Source organism: Vidua chalybeata, chromosome 3 (assembly GCF_026979565.1).
Source record: "Vidua chalybeata isolate OUT-0048 chromosome 3, bVidCha1 merged haplotype, whole genome shotgun sequence".
Taxonomy (NCBI): domain Eukaryota; kingdom Metazoa; phylum Chordata; class Aves; order Passeriformes; family Viduidae; genus Vidua; species Vidua chalybeata.
The window spans coordinates 38,499,497-38,516,957 of NC_071532.1; the positions used below are offsets into that span (position 1 = coordinate 38,499,497).

General features: G+C 45.0%; 1 protein-coding gene across 7 annotated transcripts in view; it reads right to left on the reverse strand.

The window, feature by feature from the left end:
- The window catches only part of SPTBN1 (spectrin beta, non-erythrocytic 1), a 117,740-nt gene that overhangs the window by 27,601 nt on the left and 72,678 nt on the right, over nucleotides 1-17,461 (reverse strand). For all 7 annotated transcript variants that reach the window (XM_053936973.1, XM_053936972.1, XM_053936974.1 and 4 more), the window contains 14 exons: nucleotides 14,964-15,137; nucleotides 14,259-14,350; nucleotides 13,810-13,890; nucleotides 12,981-13,096; nucleotides 12,027-12,139; nucleotides 11,238-11,425; nucleotides 9,851-9,968; nucleotides 8,409-8,567; nucleotides 7,500-7,802; nucleotides 6,571-6,724; nucleotides 5,003-5,873; nucleotides 4,733-4,867; nucleotides 3,390-4,146; nucleotides 2,974-3,176 (listed from right to left, as the gene is read on the reverse strand). In XM_053936973.1, coding sequence (XP_053792948.1) covers nucleotides 2,974-3,176; nucleotides 3,390-4,146; nucleotides 4,733-4,867; nucleotides 5,003-5,873; nucleotides 6,571-6,724; nucleotides 7,500-7,802; nucleotides 8,409-8,567; nucleotides 9,851-9,968; nucleotides 11,238-11,425; nucleotides 12,027-12,139; nucleotides 12,981-13,096; nucleotides 13,810-13,890; nucleotides 14,259-14,350; nucleotides 14,964-15,137 — 3,464 coding nt within the window. The remainder of the gene's footprint in view (nucleotides 1-2,973; nucleotides 3,177-3,389; nucleotides 4,147-4,732; nucleotides 4,868-5,002; nucleotides 5,874-6,570; nucleotides 6,725-7,499; nucleotides 7,803-8,408; nucleotides 8,568-9,850; nucleotides 9,969-11,237; nucleotides 11,426-12,026; nucleotides 12,140-12,980; nucleotides 13,097-13,809; nucleotides 13,891-14,258; nucleotides 14,351-14,963; nucleotides 15,138-17,461) is intronic.

Consider the following 17,461-nt stretch of genomic DNA (forward strand, 5'->3'; position numbering starts at 1 on the left):
AAACCATGCAGGGATATCAAACAGATGATGCCATAGCATAACAAATACAATTTTTGGTGCTTAGAGCTATGTAACTGTACAAGGTTGTTTTGTTCAAGATGACCAGGAGTGAGACTGGACAATGAGTTTTCTCTGAAGAACAGGGCTGAACCATAACAAAGTAGAAGCATTTTGAGGATGGGTACTGCTGGAACAGACAGGAATTCCTGTGTTTTCATCACTGACTTTTTAACAGGAATAAAGGATTTTAAGAAGTTATTTAGTCTGTTCTCCTGCTCCAGACTAGCTGTACCTAAATATAAATAACTCCTTGTTCAGATATTCCTAAATTCTTTTAAAGAATTCACACTTAAGATTGTCAATGATTGCTTCTTACTAATTTGCCAAAACAGTTTGTGGAAGAATGGTTTGCTCTGCAGACTCCAGTTATTTAGAATGGCTTTGAATTCTGTATCACACATAGGACTTACACTATAAGTGTAAGATCTGCTCAGCACAAGGAGGTGTCTCACACAAATTAATCCAGAATTTGCCTGGCGTCCCCAAGTTGACTCCCAGAGGCCCCTGAGAATGCTGACAGTGCTGAAAACTGACAAAACCACTTGTGGTTTAACTGTAAGCCTGTGGGTTTCAAAGCCTGTGCAGAAATAATAAATCTTACACATGGTGTGAATGCAGCTGACTGCTAGGAATCCTGAGATACATGAAAGGCAGTTTTAGCTTCTTTCATTGCTCCAGCAAACAAGGCACTCTCCCTTCTGAATGGGCAAGAACAAAACTTACTTCTGTTCTCTGTTGAGCAGAAAGTTGCACAAATACAAAAGTTGATGTAAAACAGGCTCAGATCACAACATGTGCCAGATCTGCCACTGTCTTTAGACTAAATCTCCCTTGCAGAATCAGAGGCCATGAGCAGGCACATGGAGAGGGGCACTCTTCCAACACTCTCCCAAGAGAAAATGGAGGAGAAAATGCTTCAGAGCAGCAGAAGTCACCCAAGCAGGGAAAGCTGCACAGGGAGATCAGCTTCTTTCCCAGCTGGAAAAGCTAGTTGGTGACAGCTTGATGCAAACCTACCTTCCCCTACTCTTACTCCATGTCCTTATGCTCATTCATTTGTGCTTGTGAACTGCACTAAAAGGTTGTGCTGAAGTGTTTCTTTCATATTGCACTTTCATCCCCCTTGTGCCATCCCTATTGAGATGGGAATTATCCCAGGGCAGGGCCTGTCTGCTGCACCAGGGCCAGTGGGGTCTCCTCAGGAACAGCTCAAAAGCACCACTGCAAACCCACTCTGAACAATACCAGAAACTACAAAGAACTCCCAATGGGAAGTATGGAGCCACTGCACATATTTGTGCTTGTTTGTTTTGGTCCTTTGTTAGACATCCAGGTGGAGCTCAGCTGGGAGAGCCACGTTTTGTGAAAGCAAAGAGGCTTCCTTTGCTACCCCTCCCAGTGCACGCAGCCCCAAGGCTTTGTTCTGGAGGCTTATCAGCCCCCCAGACTTGGGGAGCAATCGCACGGATTTCCTGGATAGCAGCACACCGGATGGTTTTTGCAGCGCTCGGCATAAATAGCTTTGGAATTGAGGAAATGCTCAGTTCCAGTAGGAGCTCCAGCACATGTCCCCTGGGCAGGACAGCAGGAACAATGGGGCACAGAGGTGCAGCTGCACTGGGGTGACAGCCACCAGAGCCTCTGCAGAGCACACAGGACATGGGCTGAACCTGTCTCCCACTCAAGCCACTTCAGACAGGGCTGCAAGATGCCATTTGCTATGATATCCTTGGATGCTTTCTTTTAATTCCAAAAGCTGCAGAAAGAGAATACCTGACCAGAAGGCCGGGATCAAACTCTCCTGCTTTCCTAAGTGGATGGGAAGACTTGTTGTCCCCTTGATTTTTTTCATGTAATATCCTCTTCCTGGCCTTTGCAGATCCTCTCTGGGATCTAGAGCCGAGAGGGTGAGACAGAGAGAATGGAAACATGGGGTAGCCTGAGGATTCAGCTGTCAGAGGCCCTCAGCAAGCTCTGGGAACAGGAAGAGCTACCTTTCCTGAAGCCGTGATGCGTGGCTAAAGTGGGTGCACACACAGTGGGACATCTCTGCCCAAACAGGAAAGGTACAACATTTTCTGAACTACTTCAGTTCAGTTTCTCCTTGCAGATGAAGACACCAGGAGAACCTAAGCTTACCAGCTGTGGGGGGATGGAAGTCTGATGGGAGGGTCATCAGTGACCTTTCACAGCTCACTGCTGTGTTCTGACACTTACAGTGCCTTGAAAGATTCCACTGTTATCCAAAACAAAAGCAGAAAGAACAACAGCCATCAAAACTGAACATTTGGGTTTCAAAGAAAAAGAAGCTTTTAATGTTTTATAGCACCCGTGCCACAGCCAGAGACAAAAAGCAAAGGACTTGTTCTGGGATGAAAGACACACTTGTACCAGTGCTTCCTAATCTGATCTCAGTGGGGCCAGACAAGCTGGAAGAGGCGATCAAAGTCGAGTGGGTGGGGTGGATGTAATGCCAATTACACCCTTGAAGAGCCACATTCCTTCTCCAGAGGAAGGACAGGAATAAGTTATTGTAATTACACCAGCTCCGGGGCAACAGAGGAAACTGAGACTTGTGGAACCAGACACAGCCAACTGCTACAGCTCCCACCAGAGCATCAAGTCTGCTCATACTCCAAGAACTACACGGCAACACTCAAACAACCAAATACTGGGTAAGGAGCTCATTAACTACCAAGCCTCTAGAAAGTGGGAAAGGTATTGTTTAACTGAGATTAGCCTGGCGCATTATTGAAACATGACAGTTCCTATTTTTCCACGAGACAAAAAAAACAGTCTGGAACAGACATTTTCTAAGCTGTTACTTTGCCTTTGAATCCTGGTAAAAGGGCATCTCTCAGAGAACAGAATTAAAGGAGGAACAGCTACATTGTACCATCATTCTGCCCTTACCTGTCATCAATAGAGTCCACTTTCTCCTGGATTTTATCAGAGTTAATGTTCCCATCACTAACGAGCCTCCTGCCCGTCTCCACAACTGCATTGATCTTTTCTTCATTGGCATCCATGGTTGTCATGAAATCCTCCTGCTTTTTAATAGCAGCTTCTGCTCCTTCCAAGGTGGTTGGCATCTCCGTGTGTGCCAGAACATACTCCTGGGATTAAAGAAATCAGAGAGAAAATTGTTACACTCAGGCTATGCTGGTGCTCCAACAACAGACACCTCACAGGAACTGTTTGAAGTAAAATGCAGTTAGAAAAGGGCAATTTGTCTGATTGTGGCTCTCCCACCAATAGACTTTGTCTGTTAATTGCTTGCAGTACACAGTGCCAACAGAAATGAAGTCAGGTATATCTTGACCACTTGCCTGGTTATTAAGGAAAGCTTCTGCCTGCTTGGTATCTCTGAGAAACAGCTGGTAGGCATGAGACTGGGAAAGGAGATTTTGCCTGTTCTCCCACATTTTGTGAAGCTCATTCCATCCGGTGTCCAAAGCCTGTAGGCGCTGGCGTAGGAACATGTACTGAGCATCAGTTTGCCCTTGTGTCACCATCTCTCCCATGTCCCTCATCTTCTGATAATCTTCCTCGTAGTTGTTGATTTCATTCTTGATATTCTCATGCTGAGTGAGTAGCTTCTCAGCCTCTGTCAGGGTGTTGGGCATATCTTCGGAGGCAATTGCAGTCTGTGTTCTGGAGAGCCAGGACTGGAAGTCATCCAGATCTCTCAGGAACTGCTGCAGCTTGCTGGCCTCTCCCAGGGACTCTTCCCGGTTCTTCAGCGTGGTCTTCATTTCTTCCCACACATCACTGATCTCTGCAAGCCGTGAAAGAATTGCTTGCGCCTGGTCAGGATGCTCCGATTCTAGTTTCTCTGCCTCCTTTTGCAGGTCACTGAGCTTGGCTTCGATGGCCACCAGGTCCCGTTCCATGCCCGTCAGCTTCCTCTGCAAGGCCATCACTCCAGCCAGGTCGTTACCCAGGTCTTGTGTGGATTCAATCACTTTAGTCTTTTCCCTGATCCAGGATTTGGTTTCATTACATTCAAGATGGTAGTTCTGGATACTCAGAGCAGAGAGCAGAGCATCCTTCTTCCTATCTACCAGTTCTCTGAACTGGCTCCACCTGAAATGTGTGAGGAGAGGAGAGCAGAGAAATTGAGATTTGTGGGAAAAGAATGTGGCAGCATTGCTGAGTGAGCAGCTGCTCTCAGCAGCTTGGTAAACCCAGCTACTCAGGGTTTCCTTAGTCCTTCCCACACCATCAGTATTTCTAGCAAAGCAATCATTAACCCAGATATGGTGTGTATTAGAATGTGACAAGTATCAGGACACCGAGTATAATTTTTACTCAAGTGAAAAATTGGCAGTCACACCAACTTTTCACACTCCCTTGGTTTATTCTGAAGCTAAAAAATGCGGGAGTTTACACAAAACTATATTTATTTCTTTTTTATCATAGTAATTATTACAGCCAATTTCCAGCTCTCAAATCAAGGTGCTGACACACTCAGAGCCTGATTAAGTCAAAAGCAAAACTCCACCTGATAATCAAGTATTTGAAAGGCACAACTTTTTCCTTTTGAAGCCTTAAGGATACTTCAGGTAACAGCATCAGAATATCTTAAAAAAGCCTACTTAAGACAAACAAATGACCCCACCATACTTGTTCCAGCTGGTGTGATGTTCCTGAGCACGAGGCTTTCACTTACCTTGTGTTGAGTTTATCTTGCTGTGCTTTGATCTTCTCCCCGGGGTGGCCACTATGCATCAGCTGCCTGGCAATCTGGTTCACCACGGCCACACGGGATGCCTGGTTGTTCATTTCTGGCTCCAAGCTTTCAAACCTGAAGTGGGCGAAAACAAACACAAGATCCCCCAGACATTAGAGAATCTGAGCCATTAGGCAACCTGAGAAAGGTAGCTGGGGTAAAACACTTCCACCCAGTATTTCCCAAACTTCCTGGTAAAGCCATTCTCACCTGTGCTGGATCACTTCTAGGTCCTCCAGCTTCTCTGGAATCTGCATATTATTCAGCCACTTCTCCTTTTCATCGATCCAAAGCTCGCAAGCATCTGCCTCACTGAACATCTTATAGAGAGCGAGGGTATCCTGCAGGGCCTGTTTACGCAGCCGGGTCAGCTCAGCAACCTCTTTGTATCTCTCCTCGATTCCAGACAACCTGCCTTGCACATCTGGAGACTCCGCATGCTCCTGTGGCAGAGCCTTGGCCTGCTCATGAAGAGAGTCGATGGTCGGCCGGTAGCTCGCAATCTCTTCAGCCACATCTTTGTGCTTCTTGACCAAGGACTGCGTGGAATATTCATCATGGCCAACATCATTACTGGAGACAATCTTGAGGATGTCCAACATCCATGCATCAATGTCATCAGCATCAGCCTGGAACTGGTGAAGGAGAGAGGCTTCCTCTAGCCGCTTCTTCCTAATGGCAGATAACTGCTCCAGGTTAGCCCACTGGTCCCGGATATCCTTAATTCTTTCTCTGATCTTCTCAGACCCAAAATGCTCTTCCGCAATCATGTCTTCACCTTCTTTTATCGCCTGCTGAAAGTGGCCGCTGCGGCCACTCATCTCATCCTCAAACGCCTTGTGTTTACTCAAGAGTCGGACAACACTGGTTAGGTCCTTCCCATAGTCATCAGATGACAGGATCTGCTCCTTCTCCCTGATCCAGCCCTCCTCTTCAGCCATTTCCCAGAAGAATTTCCAGAGGCGCCGGGACTCCTCGAGGCGTGCACGGCGCTCAGCTGCGAGCTGGCAGAGCTCCTGGTAGCAGAACTCCATGTGAGCCACGCGGTCCCTGATCACCTGCGGGTCACAGGGCTTGTAACCTGCTCGGACAGAGAATGTGTGTTACCACCCGGGCTCACTCACTCCCATCCCCACAACTGGGGCACATGCAGAGCTCTGAATTCCTGCGTGTACCAGCTACAAGGTTTACATTAAAGAATCCATAGTTAGTCTAAGGAAAGTGAGTGGGAAGTGTTCAAGCTCCACCACATAGTAACACAGATCAGAAGATACTATTCTTTCCAAAAGACAAAAAAAAAAAAAAAAAAAAAAAAAAAGAAAGATATTCATGACTGTTTCCAGTGAGACAAAATTCACTGAATTCAGATTTATATACAACTGCACAAAATGGACATCATTTACTCTGTTAAAAGCACTGGGTTCTAGGGAATTGCTTCCTTTTAGGATAAATCGGGACAGCATTAGACTGGGTCCAACAATCTCTGTAAATATTTGCATTAGGAACACAGCATGGGGAACCATGGTGACCTCTACAAAGTCACAGCAGCTGCTGGTGAGGAGCATGACATCCCATGCAAGAATCAATGCCACACTCAATTCCTGAGCAGGTTCCTGGACAAATGAGTCGTTGAAATGCTGAGTACAGAAGGAACAAATGGAGCTGGATTCTCTCATTCTGGTGGGGAATTTAGCTAACCTATCTTGCAGAACTAATGAGTGTCACAGATAACGTCATAGGTAATTAAGACAAAAGGGGTTATGTTGGGTGCTGGTTACCTTCTCCATCAGTGGCAAACTTCTGAGCAGAGGCATTGACCCCTCTCACTCTCTCAGCCTGAATAGCAATGTCAGCTTCCACCAGAGCATGTTTCTGCAGCAGGTCTTCAACTCCCAACAAATGTTTGCCGTAGTCTTGGGACAGCAAAAGTACCTGAACAAAATGAGAAAGACAAGTAAAACAGGCTGAAGGCCATAAGCTATTTGCTTCTTTGGGACTCCAGGCACTGTTATCTGTTGGTACATTAGGTCAGAGGAACTCCAGCCCCATAAGGACAGAAATTTCAAATGTAGAGACATGGCTGATACAAATTTGAGACAGTATTTTTGAAGTCACTGGCAACCATGACGAATTTGACTGCTCTTTAATGAATTTGAAGTCTAGGATGCTGAGAGGCTGAGTTAACTCAGCAGAGCCAAGGAGCAGCACTCAGCCCAGGTGCTGTGAGCTCCCGTTGAGCTGTTTCTTTCCTCCAACAGCTTTCAATTTCTGCTGGCTGATGGACAAGTCATGGTCCTTTCCCTTCCCAGATCCCAGGAGAACAGATAGGAAGAAATTAAAGCTTTTTTAAGCAGAGACGTGAAGAGGTGACTTGCTTCCCATGTAAATCATGATGGAGAGCGATTATTTAATTCCCTTTTACCAAATCTGTCATCTTTACCCAAGCACTGTGACCAAAACTTCTGGGCTCTATGAGGCAGACATGAAGCTAGAAAGTAGCTTTTTATAGGAGTGAACTTGTTCTTTGTCCTTAACATGGTTTAAAACTTTATTGTTAACAAATCATAAGGAATTTGTTCACTGCTCTTGAATGTGGATCTTCTGGGTCTGTCTGCTAAATCAGAGGGGCAAAATGGATCTTGACACAAAGGGACACATACATCTCTGAGCAATATTTGGTCTGCATTCTCAAAGTACTTCCACCCACCTTCATCTCGTCCATCCAGTCCATAATGTACAGCATTTCCTGGAAAATTTTCTGCAGCCCAAGGTTCATCTCCAGCCGCTGTCTCCGTGCCCGGAGCAGCTCCAGGAGATACTCCCACAGGCGGATAACATTGTCCTTCCTTGCAGTGATGCGTTTGATGTCGTGGTAGTTTTCAGTCTCAAGCTCCTTCGCCACCGCCACCACGGCCTGAACCCGCTCCTCATACGCTGCGATGTCCGTCTCGATGGCCTCGTGCTTCTTCGTGGCAGCCTCCACTGCTGGGAGGTCAAAGCCAAAATTGTCCTGCAAAGACAGAGGCACTTCTTCAGGAATGGCTGCTGGGGACAAAAGTCTCACTGCTCAATCTCTGCTGTCAGTTCTGACTTGACAAAACACACTTGTTAGCAAATCCAGGACCTCAAAATGCTCCCAAGAGTCTTCTTTAAATAAAATAAGAGATGCCTCTGATAATAAAGAACCACTGATAAAATCAGAGATATTATTCACTGCCTTTGGGGGAAGAATCACATGGCCATCAGGATTAGTCTGGGGCTGATCTAATATTATCACCTCTAATATTAAACAACAAAATTAACTCCTGGGCTAATTTCACTGAACTCACCAAAATATTGAGATGAAGAAAATATTGACTGTGGGTAGTTATTTCATCATCAAATTCTCCTGATCACAGGCTGGTAGGTTCAAAGAAGGGAATCCCAAATGTATAAAAGAGAGGATGTACAGTACATACACATATAGAGTAACTAAATACAATAAATAAATATACACATACATAGATGTAGTAAAATATGAGGCACAGGGAAGAAAATGTTCTCCTTGCAAGAACTGCATCCTGCAATTATTCATGGGAACCATTTTAGTCACCCAGACAATTTCTGAGAGCAGCACCTGAGAAACAAGACGTTGATTTTCACTCAGCCAAGTTTCTCTCATAGCTGCCTTGCGATCGAATCTCCGTGCAAGTTGTTCCAGTTTCTCTTGTCTGATGAGCTCATTTCGCAGTGCCAGTTCTCTTTCGTGTTCAGCTTTTTCCAGTCTTTCCCAGGCCTAAAGATGTGGAGGAAAAACATACAGCTTCTAAACAACACATTCTTACAAGATTATGATAAAGCCCATCTCCTTTGCATGAAATCAGGGCTGAAGTCACTACAGGCAACTTTCACCAAACTGGTTCAATTATTTAAAAGCCCATAATTCCAGTTTGCACTGGCTGGCCCTACACCTTGTTTGCTACTATAAACACATGACTTAAAATCTGTTCTCAATTTAGTCAGTCATTTTCTGAGCAAGTTGTTTATCTCAGATGCATTTTCTCTCATCCTTTCTTGCCCCCCCCCCTTCCCAACAAAGCCTAAGGAAACCACTTGGCTTGAATGTGTAAGAAAGTGTTTATTTAAAACAATAAAATCTCCTGAGTACTACTCCCAAACAAGCAGATTCTATCTTCTTCCTTCAGGAAATGGGAATTAGAGATTCATGGCCTCTCATCTCCAGAACTAACATACAACTGCTGTTCTTTATTACACTTTGGAAAAGAAAACAACTGCAGAATTTGGTTACTTCTGGTGCTTACGAATCCTTTTTTCCCCCAAACCAGAAGTTATTCATATGTATGATGATAATATTACAAAAATCAGAAGTCTTAGAAGCATGTTGGAAGTCAGCTAATCACCTTTTAGATCTTCTTAAAGACAACAAAAATACCCTCAATTAAACAGAAACTAAATCTAAATCAGAACAGATGGAAACTGCCTGAAACACGACTATTTTGGGCACTCCTCCTGCAACCAGGAGAACTAAGCAGTTTGATGCTCCCTGGGATGAGGCCACAGACACCCACAACAGCTGGTCTGGGAATGCCAAGCATGATCAAACACAAAGGAGGAAGCTGAAGCTGTTTGTTATCCTTGAGAGAGCCTGTCAACTCTTCTGTGCCCAGCCCTGCCCTACCAGCTGCAGCAGCAGAGAACAAGCTGCAGGACCCCAGAAGGATCCACGATGCCCAGGCAGGGCACTGGGAGGTGAAGGGGAGGGCACAGCACCTACTGCTGCTGCCTTCTGTCACTTCTCTTCAAAAGCCAGGTCCACGAGGTGCAAGGCAGAGCTGGCAGCCCCAGGAGCAGAAGCTCCTACAGATGCTGAGGACACCCCGGGCCTGGCTACAGGAAAAGGTCACCCCTCCTCACCCATCCCTTACAGCCCCCACAACAAGGCTGGGGGCTGTAATAAAAAGGCTGTGACTAATAAAAAGTAAATGTGTTTGAGAAGAACAAATGTTGTTGAGAGAAAACAGCAATATCCCAAGTCACGGAAGGAGCTGCTCAGTTTACCTTGTTAATGTCAGAGATGAGTTTGCCCTCCCTTGGCATGTACACTTTCTGATTGTTGGCTCTCATTTTGCTTTGGATGGTAAAAAGCAGCACTTCCAGGTTTCCTTTTTCTGTAAACCTAAACAAAATTTTGCAAGAGAATCAAGTTACAATCAAACTGTCATTACTGCTAAGGTACAATCATAGAATCATGGATTGACAGAATGGTTTGGGTTAGAAAGGACTTTAAAACCCATCCAGTTACACCCCCTGCCAGGGCAGGGACACCTTCCACTATCCCAGCTTGCTCCCAGCCCGGTCCCATCCAGGGATGGGGCAGCCACAGTTTCTCTGGGCAACCTGTGCCAAGGCCTCGCTACCCTTACAAGGAAGCACTAATATAAAACATATAATATAGTAGACTACAATAAACTATAATAAAGCACTTGTTTAAAATGTTGACGTGGTGAATGGTGCATTCACATAAACACCTCCATCTTGTGTGGAAGCTGGGAGCAATGGAAATAGCCCACACTTCCCCTGGAGCCAGTTGGGGCAGACAGCAAAAGCAACTTCACAGAAGTCAGCTGTCTGAGTGTTTGGATTTAAACCCCTTGGGGGACAGGAAAAGGCTTTTTTTTTAATTCTAGTACGTGCACTGTCCTAGTTCGCTCCATCGGCACAAGAAATGGAAGTTTTATTTAAAGCTCTCTGCAGTCAATAAACTCTTCCCACTGTTCTCCCTGAGCTGTATGCCTGGGAAATAAACAAACTCTATGGGCATTAGGGAATAGTCTGCAATTTTAGAAGGAGTCTGGATCCTGTGTAATGTTTAGGGTTGTGATTATTATTCACTAGAACTCGAATTAGACAAAAATAACGAACAGATTTGATATCACAATCCTAACAGTGGCTTTCCAGAAATAAGTTGCCCAGTTTTGCTTGTATTAGTTTGAGTAAGTAGAGATGTTTGACAAAGCCAGACATGCTTCCTCTTCATGTTGGATAAGCAGTAGGGATCTTTTAATAGCAGCATTTTGGTATTATCCACTGCTATTAAAAGCACAAGCAGTGACATTACTGTACTACCACAGTACATTATTACCACTCATATGATAAGACAGGCATCCCAGGGCAGTGACAGCTTCCAGGACTCCTAGATCCTGTGGGAGACACGCTTTTCTCGTTGCTGTTGTTATTATCTGCACACTGAACAGCACAAAGCAAACGGGCCCCAAGTAACTTTGATAAGTACCAATCAGGAATATGAGAGCTGGGCTTGCTCATGAAAATAAACTCTTAAGCCACAACTAAAATTACTTGGATGTGTTTGTTTTTTAAAAAAAATCAATGAGTGACTAAGCCAACAAGACCACTGACTGTTGTGCCAAACTGAGATTAAACTCACTTGGGTGGTTTCTCCACTGTGCGATAGGTGTTGAATGCCTGCAGCTGCTGCTGCACCCCAACCAGGGAGTTGGCGAATTTGCGATTGTTGAGGATGATAATGGTTTGCTCAATCCACTCCAGCAGGTCAGAAGCCAGGGACTCATATTTTTCTATCATTTTCTCTGTTTCAATGGCATTGTCAAGCACCTGCAGCAGCAGCACAACATACGAGTCACAAGGGGAGTGCTCTTCAGTCATTTAAATCCAACAAGCCACATAAAAGAAACTGCTGGGAGACTTGAGTTGTGAATCAGAGTACTCACTGCTGGGATCCCCGAGGAATAAGAGCTTGGCATTTTTCAGCACTAAATTCACAAGATCCCACAGCAATAGAGGGGGAGAGCTGAGGCTCACACAAAGATTCATGTTCAGTTTGCCAGCTGTAAGGATTGGGGCAATGTCGCCAAAGGACAGAGAATGACTGCACATGTTTTAAATGAGGGACTTTTCCAGAGGAGACAGAGGGCCCAGAGGGTGAGGAGCAGTTAATGAGAAAGGAAAAGTAGCAATGATGCAAAATGAACAAGCAAAAATAAAACACCAGCCAAATGTTTTCTAATGTGAGGCAGCTGGAAATTAACTACTTCTCATAGTCACATGGGAATATTTAACATTCAAAATATGTTCAAAGGCAAAAAAATCAAAATTACCAGAGAGTGGACTCTTAAAAAATTAACACCCAAGGGGAAAAAGAAAATCAGAAATATTTCACCTGCTTTGTAACAATTTATAATTTAAACTGACAGACCTTTCCAATACGTTTTCCTTCGACAGCCAAAGCTTTCATCTTGGAGAAGTAGTGGTAATATGTCACCACATAGGTGATGATTGACTTTTCATCAGGGTGATCAACACTGATATCTGCAAACCAAACCAGAGTTATCTCAGCATGCTGAGGCTGCAGGGGTTACACCAATAGAACTCAGACTGCACCAAGGATACTTTTGGGAGTCAGAGATGGGTTCAGTGGCAGTTCAACCCCTAAGGTTGGTGTCCTAATAAAAAGTAAATTGAGCAGCTTTGTACTAGTTCTGGCAGTAGTGTGGACTGGGGCTAAAGCTTGGGGCCTTTGGGCTTTACAGTCAAGTTCCAGACTTTGCCACAGCTTGTACACAGCCAAATAACTCCTCTGGTGTCCATGTGAGTTGACAGAACTACTGTTAATTGACAACTTCAGTGCTGTGTCAGCATTTGGAGAGAAGAATTCAAACTTATGTCTGTCCAGGTGAATCTGAGAGACACAGGTGGAAAACAAAGTATTTATCAGCAATTCTGAGGCACTGGAAAATAAGCAAGAAGAAACTTGCCCGAACACATCACTCCTGCCCTGTGACACAAAAGGCTCTTGCCCCAGCACTGGGAGCACACATACTCCCACAGAAGCATCGGCTGAAGCTTCTCTGCTCCTCTTCCTTCTCAGAAGGAAGCGTCTGACTGGAATGACTTTATGGACACATGGCCAGGCCAACAAACTTGTCAGATGGCAGTAAATAAACACAGGATTAAGGACTCTTGTGCTACTGCTGCTCAGTTTGCTGCTGGAGACATCTCACATTCTCTCCTTCCCTCTCTGCCTGTATCACCAGGTGAGTCAGCAGCATCCAGCTGCTCTTGGACACAAAAAACTGTCACAGAGATGTGCTCTGACATGGAGGGGTGGGAGGAAAGAGCCCTTAAGTGCTGAAACTGCTGGAATTCTTACCCTCAGGGTCCAGGAGCTTGGTAAGACCAAGGTGCTGCTCTGCAAGGTTAAAAGCATTCTGCAGATTGTAGTGTGCGTTTGATTTCTTCAGCTTGTCAAAATCAATCAGATCAGGCCTAGACAGGATGGAAAATTCTTTAGATTTCCCAAAGCACAGTGCAGCCACCCTCAAATGAACTAAAATCTCCAACCCTTAGAAAACCCAGCCAAGGTTTCATGTGCCCTGTGCATTTTCCAGCAGTGTTAAAGGAATGAAGCAATGCCCAGCACATGGCACAGCAGGACCTGGCCATGAGAGAAAGCAGGGGAGAGCTTAACAGCAGGGAAGGTGACCCTGGAGAAGAGAAGAACAAACTTGTGGTCATGAGTCTCTCCTCATGCCCATGGAAGCATGCAATCCATCTGGATTAATTCCGCCTGAGCTTGCCATGAGCAGCATCCCCAGCCATGGCAGCCTGGCACCACATCCGGCCATCCTCAGGCAGGGACTTCCTTTCCCTCCAAGCTGCTCTGGGTGTGCTTCCCCACTCCTGTCCCCCAGTTCCTGACTTGGGCATTGGTTACTCACTGAGGTACAAGAACCAAACCAAACCCAAATAATCACAGGTGTAATTTATGCCCTTGAAACCAAACACAGCCTGTTTTGACTTGTGGTGTGAGAAGCTGCTGCCCAGCCAAGCTCACAATGACCACAAGAGCTATAAAGCTCAAAACAAGGCAAGTTGCTCTAAAACTCTCAGCAGCTCCTCAACTTCCTGCTCTTCATGGATTTTTAAAATCAAGCTGCAAGGCAGCTGCAAAACCAGGGCAGACATTGAGCCACATGTACCTGTGCTTATGGATCAGTGCATTGAACGCCATCCCATCCCTCCAGCTTGTCGTAAAGTTGTGGATATTGACGTTGGGGTACCTGCAGAACAAAAACAAGGAGAGTGCAATCAGTACAGCATCCCCAGTGCAGCTCTGAACACTCTGGCACGAAAAGCCAGAGCAGGATGACATTAAGTTTCCCGTGAAAGTGTCATTATTTCTTCAGAATAGGGAGAAAAAGAGTCAGCATATTACTATATATATTCATGGATTATCCAATTGGTGTGTTTATCACCCAGAATTAACATCATAAATTCAGACTTTTCTGACTTGTAAACATCAACTCATTTGTCTTGAATTTCCTCTAAATCCACTTAAGAAGATATATGTTTGCCCATTTAAAATTATTTCAACAAAAACTCAAAATGCTGTAAGAGCTTTAGAGATAATGACTTAATCCACACTGACCCAGCTGTTTTCATCTGGCACCACAAAAGCAAAGCATCTTTAGCAGATTTCTTCTCTTTGTTGTCCTCAGTTTCAACGCTGATATCTTGGATCTAAAAGTAACATAAAAGATTGCAATATTTCTCTGACAAAACACATTGCCTTTTTGGAAAAGGTGAAAGTAATGCTGGGAAACACCAAAATGAAACGTTTATTACTATGCTATTTATTATGAGTTATATATTTATTATATGGATGTATTGTTCTTTCTGCAAAAGGACTTTCCAGCCTTTTTTAGCTGAGGGCAAAGACCAATCTGGAACTTCCTGGAAAACAAGAAATCTCAAGCCTTAGCTGGGACACTAAAATAATTCCTGTGGGCACCCTTAATCCATTTCAGTGCCAAACCAGCCAGGTTATGGATAACCTGGAGCATGGAGATGGAGAGCAGCTCAGGGCATTTCCTCCTAGATCTAGTGTGGAGACTGGAGCTTCACATTTATTAGTGATTTAAAAATAAAGCCATATGAATTTCCCCACAGGAAACTCCCATCACAGGTCAGCAGCACCACAGAAACTGATTTATCCTGACAGGTTCCCAAGCACTTCTCCCTCCCATCAGATGGGGGCACTTGGGAGCACTCTGCTCCTAAAATGCACAGAGAAGCAAGTGACAAACAGGCGTGGAAAGCTCATCCATGTATCTGTGTGTGCACACAACTCTACCTGGAATCTCAAGATAATGGTCCAAATAAGGCCAAGTGTCAGCCTGTGATTCCCATCCACAATATCATGAGATCCCATGTTTTCTAGGTGCACTCGTTGCTCTTTCAGGAACTGGAGGGCTTTATCCACATTCTCCAGGCAATGGATGCGCATCCTTCCTTTAGTTGGTTTAGGCTAGAAGGTAAAAGGAAGAATAAAAACATTTATTACTGTAGATGGGAGGGGGAAAAATCAGAGCTTGTAAACTCTTCAGTCCTGGCTGGTGCGTCACCACTCCCAGGCAGCAATGCTGCAATTGTTCCTCAAATTCCAGGGACAAAACCACTCCTTGGATCTTCCAGCGCATTTTCACCAGGATAATGGAAGCAGGTGCCAAACCCATGGTGGAAAAACCAGTATCCTGGACCTGAGCTGGACACATGGCCCCAGTTTCATTTGCCTTTCAAAGGATTTTTCCTGCTTACTTCCTTCATGTTTCCTCTCTAGGATATTCACTCACAAGCTCAGATTTGAGTTAGTCAGTAAATATCCTCCAGAAAGAAGTGGCATTGCTTTTCTTTGCCCAGTAAATCAGATAAAGAGTAAGAAAATAACAGAGATTGATTACAAATTTTTCTTCATAGGAAAAAAATACTAATTACAAAATCAGCTACACCAATATAACACAGTTATATGAAGGCCCAGTGCAACTGCAAAAATTCAATGAATGTGTCATCAGCATTCAGAATTCTGCTGTAAAACTGAATAAAATTAAGGGAACTTCGTTGTGCAGATGAGGTTTACAGCTGAATAGCCTGTTCAGTGTGCACTGGGATGTCACCAAAGGCACTCAGCCAAAAAACTAACTGCCATAATTTCCTTGTTTTCTGCAGTGAATGTAATTAACTGGCCATGGAAATAGCTCAGGCAATATCCTTGCCCCAGCCTGCATTCAAGGTGAAGAGTTTCAGCCAGTGCCATGGTACAGTCCCTGGAAACACAGCCTATGCCACAGGAGATGGTGGAGAGGGAAGCCTTGCAGGAAGATGCCGTTTGGGACACACAAACCCTGAGGCCACCGGCTTCAGCCTCAATCAGCCTGGGTCTGTTCTCCTCCTGAGGCTGGGGAATGATGCAGGATCAACCCACAGCTCACAGCAAGCGGGAGAATTTCCAGGAGACTCCCTCTGCTTTGGAGTATAAAAGGCCCTCCAAAGAGGCCCAGATTGCATGTACAGCCTGTACACACCCCATCCATTCCAAACACTGCCAGTGAAAAGAGACACATCTGGAGCAGAAGAAGCAGGAGAGAGCTACATGTTTGGCTGAAGCCTCCCAGAGATTCCTCACCCAGCAGGGACAATCTGGGATCCAGCCTTTAGCTGGCACCATCAATCATTAGGAGTGTAGAAAGCTGGACCTAAGGCTTGACTGAACATTGCAAAACAAAACACAGGTAGGAGGCAGTTCCAGAGCAGGAGGGAAGGTGGAGGCTTGGGTGCACCCCCAGCTCCAGCCCACGGCTTGTCTCAGCCCATGGCCACACCTGGAGCCCTGGAGCAGCTTCCCAGGCCTGCTCACCTACACAAGGATGCACAAGGATGATCCCAAGGCTCAGAAATTACTGTGACTTTGGCCATTTCTCAGAAGCAGTGGCAGACCCCAGCCTGTCCCGTGCCTTAACACAGCCTTTCCCCACTGCCCAAAGCAGTATGTGCACTACCTCTATTGCCTCAAACTACCGAGCAGAAAAGGATTCAAAAAGCTCATTCTGTGCTCTCAGAAGCTCCATTGCCATAGTTACAGAGCCAAAACCATTCACCAGAGATGTTTTATGTAGAGGAAGAGGCATCTGAGTCTGGTTTGTTCAAGGTGTGGCTGTGCTTGCCACACTCCCCTGCATAGTCTCAGGATGAGGCACAGTGAGACATATCTTGCACATTTATTGGGCTAACACAGATCCAGACACTAAGTGGAGGGAAAGCAAGTACCAAACCCAGAGTCTTCACATACACGTTACAGGAAAACTGATTCTACATCAAAACCCTTCCTCTTTTCCAAGTGAAAATGTGACAGAATTCACTACAGAGAATGTGCTTAAGTGGTTTGACCTTTGAGACTTCAGGAATTGCAAGGAATTTACTAATCCTTAATTTGGTTAGGGAAGAAACTGAGTTAAATGCTTAATCTTAGGTCAAAAACAATTCCCAGCTTTATTTTTCTGTTTGGGAGAAGCTGGTTAACAGTGTGTGCAAACCAAGTTACAACTGTCCTTTCATGCTGGCTGGATTCTTTCCCACTGTGCTCAGTGAGAGCATTGCATGCTATCAGCTTCCTTCCAAACACTGCTGTGCGGAGGACATTATGCTGTAAGGTCTGGACTAAACACTTGGATTAGGAATCAACTGAGCAAGGTCAGGAAGATGTAGGTGTTGCTGTTATCAGCTGCTCTCATTCTGAGTTTCTCCAGCACACCTCAAAGACTGTGGGTTTTCATCAACAAAAATCACAATAAATTT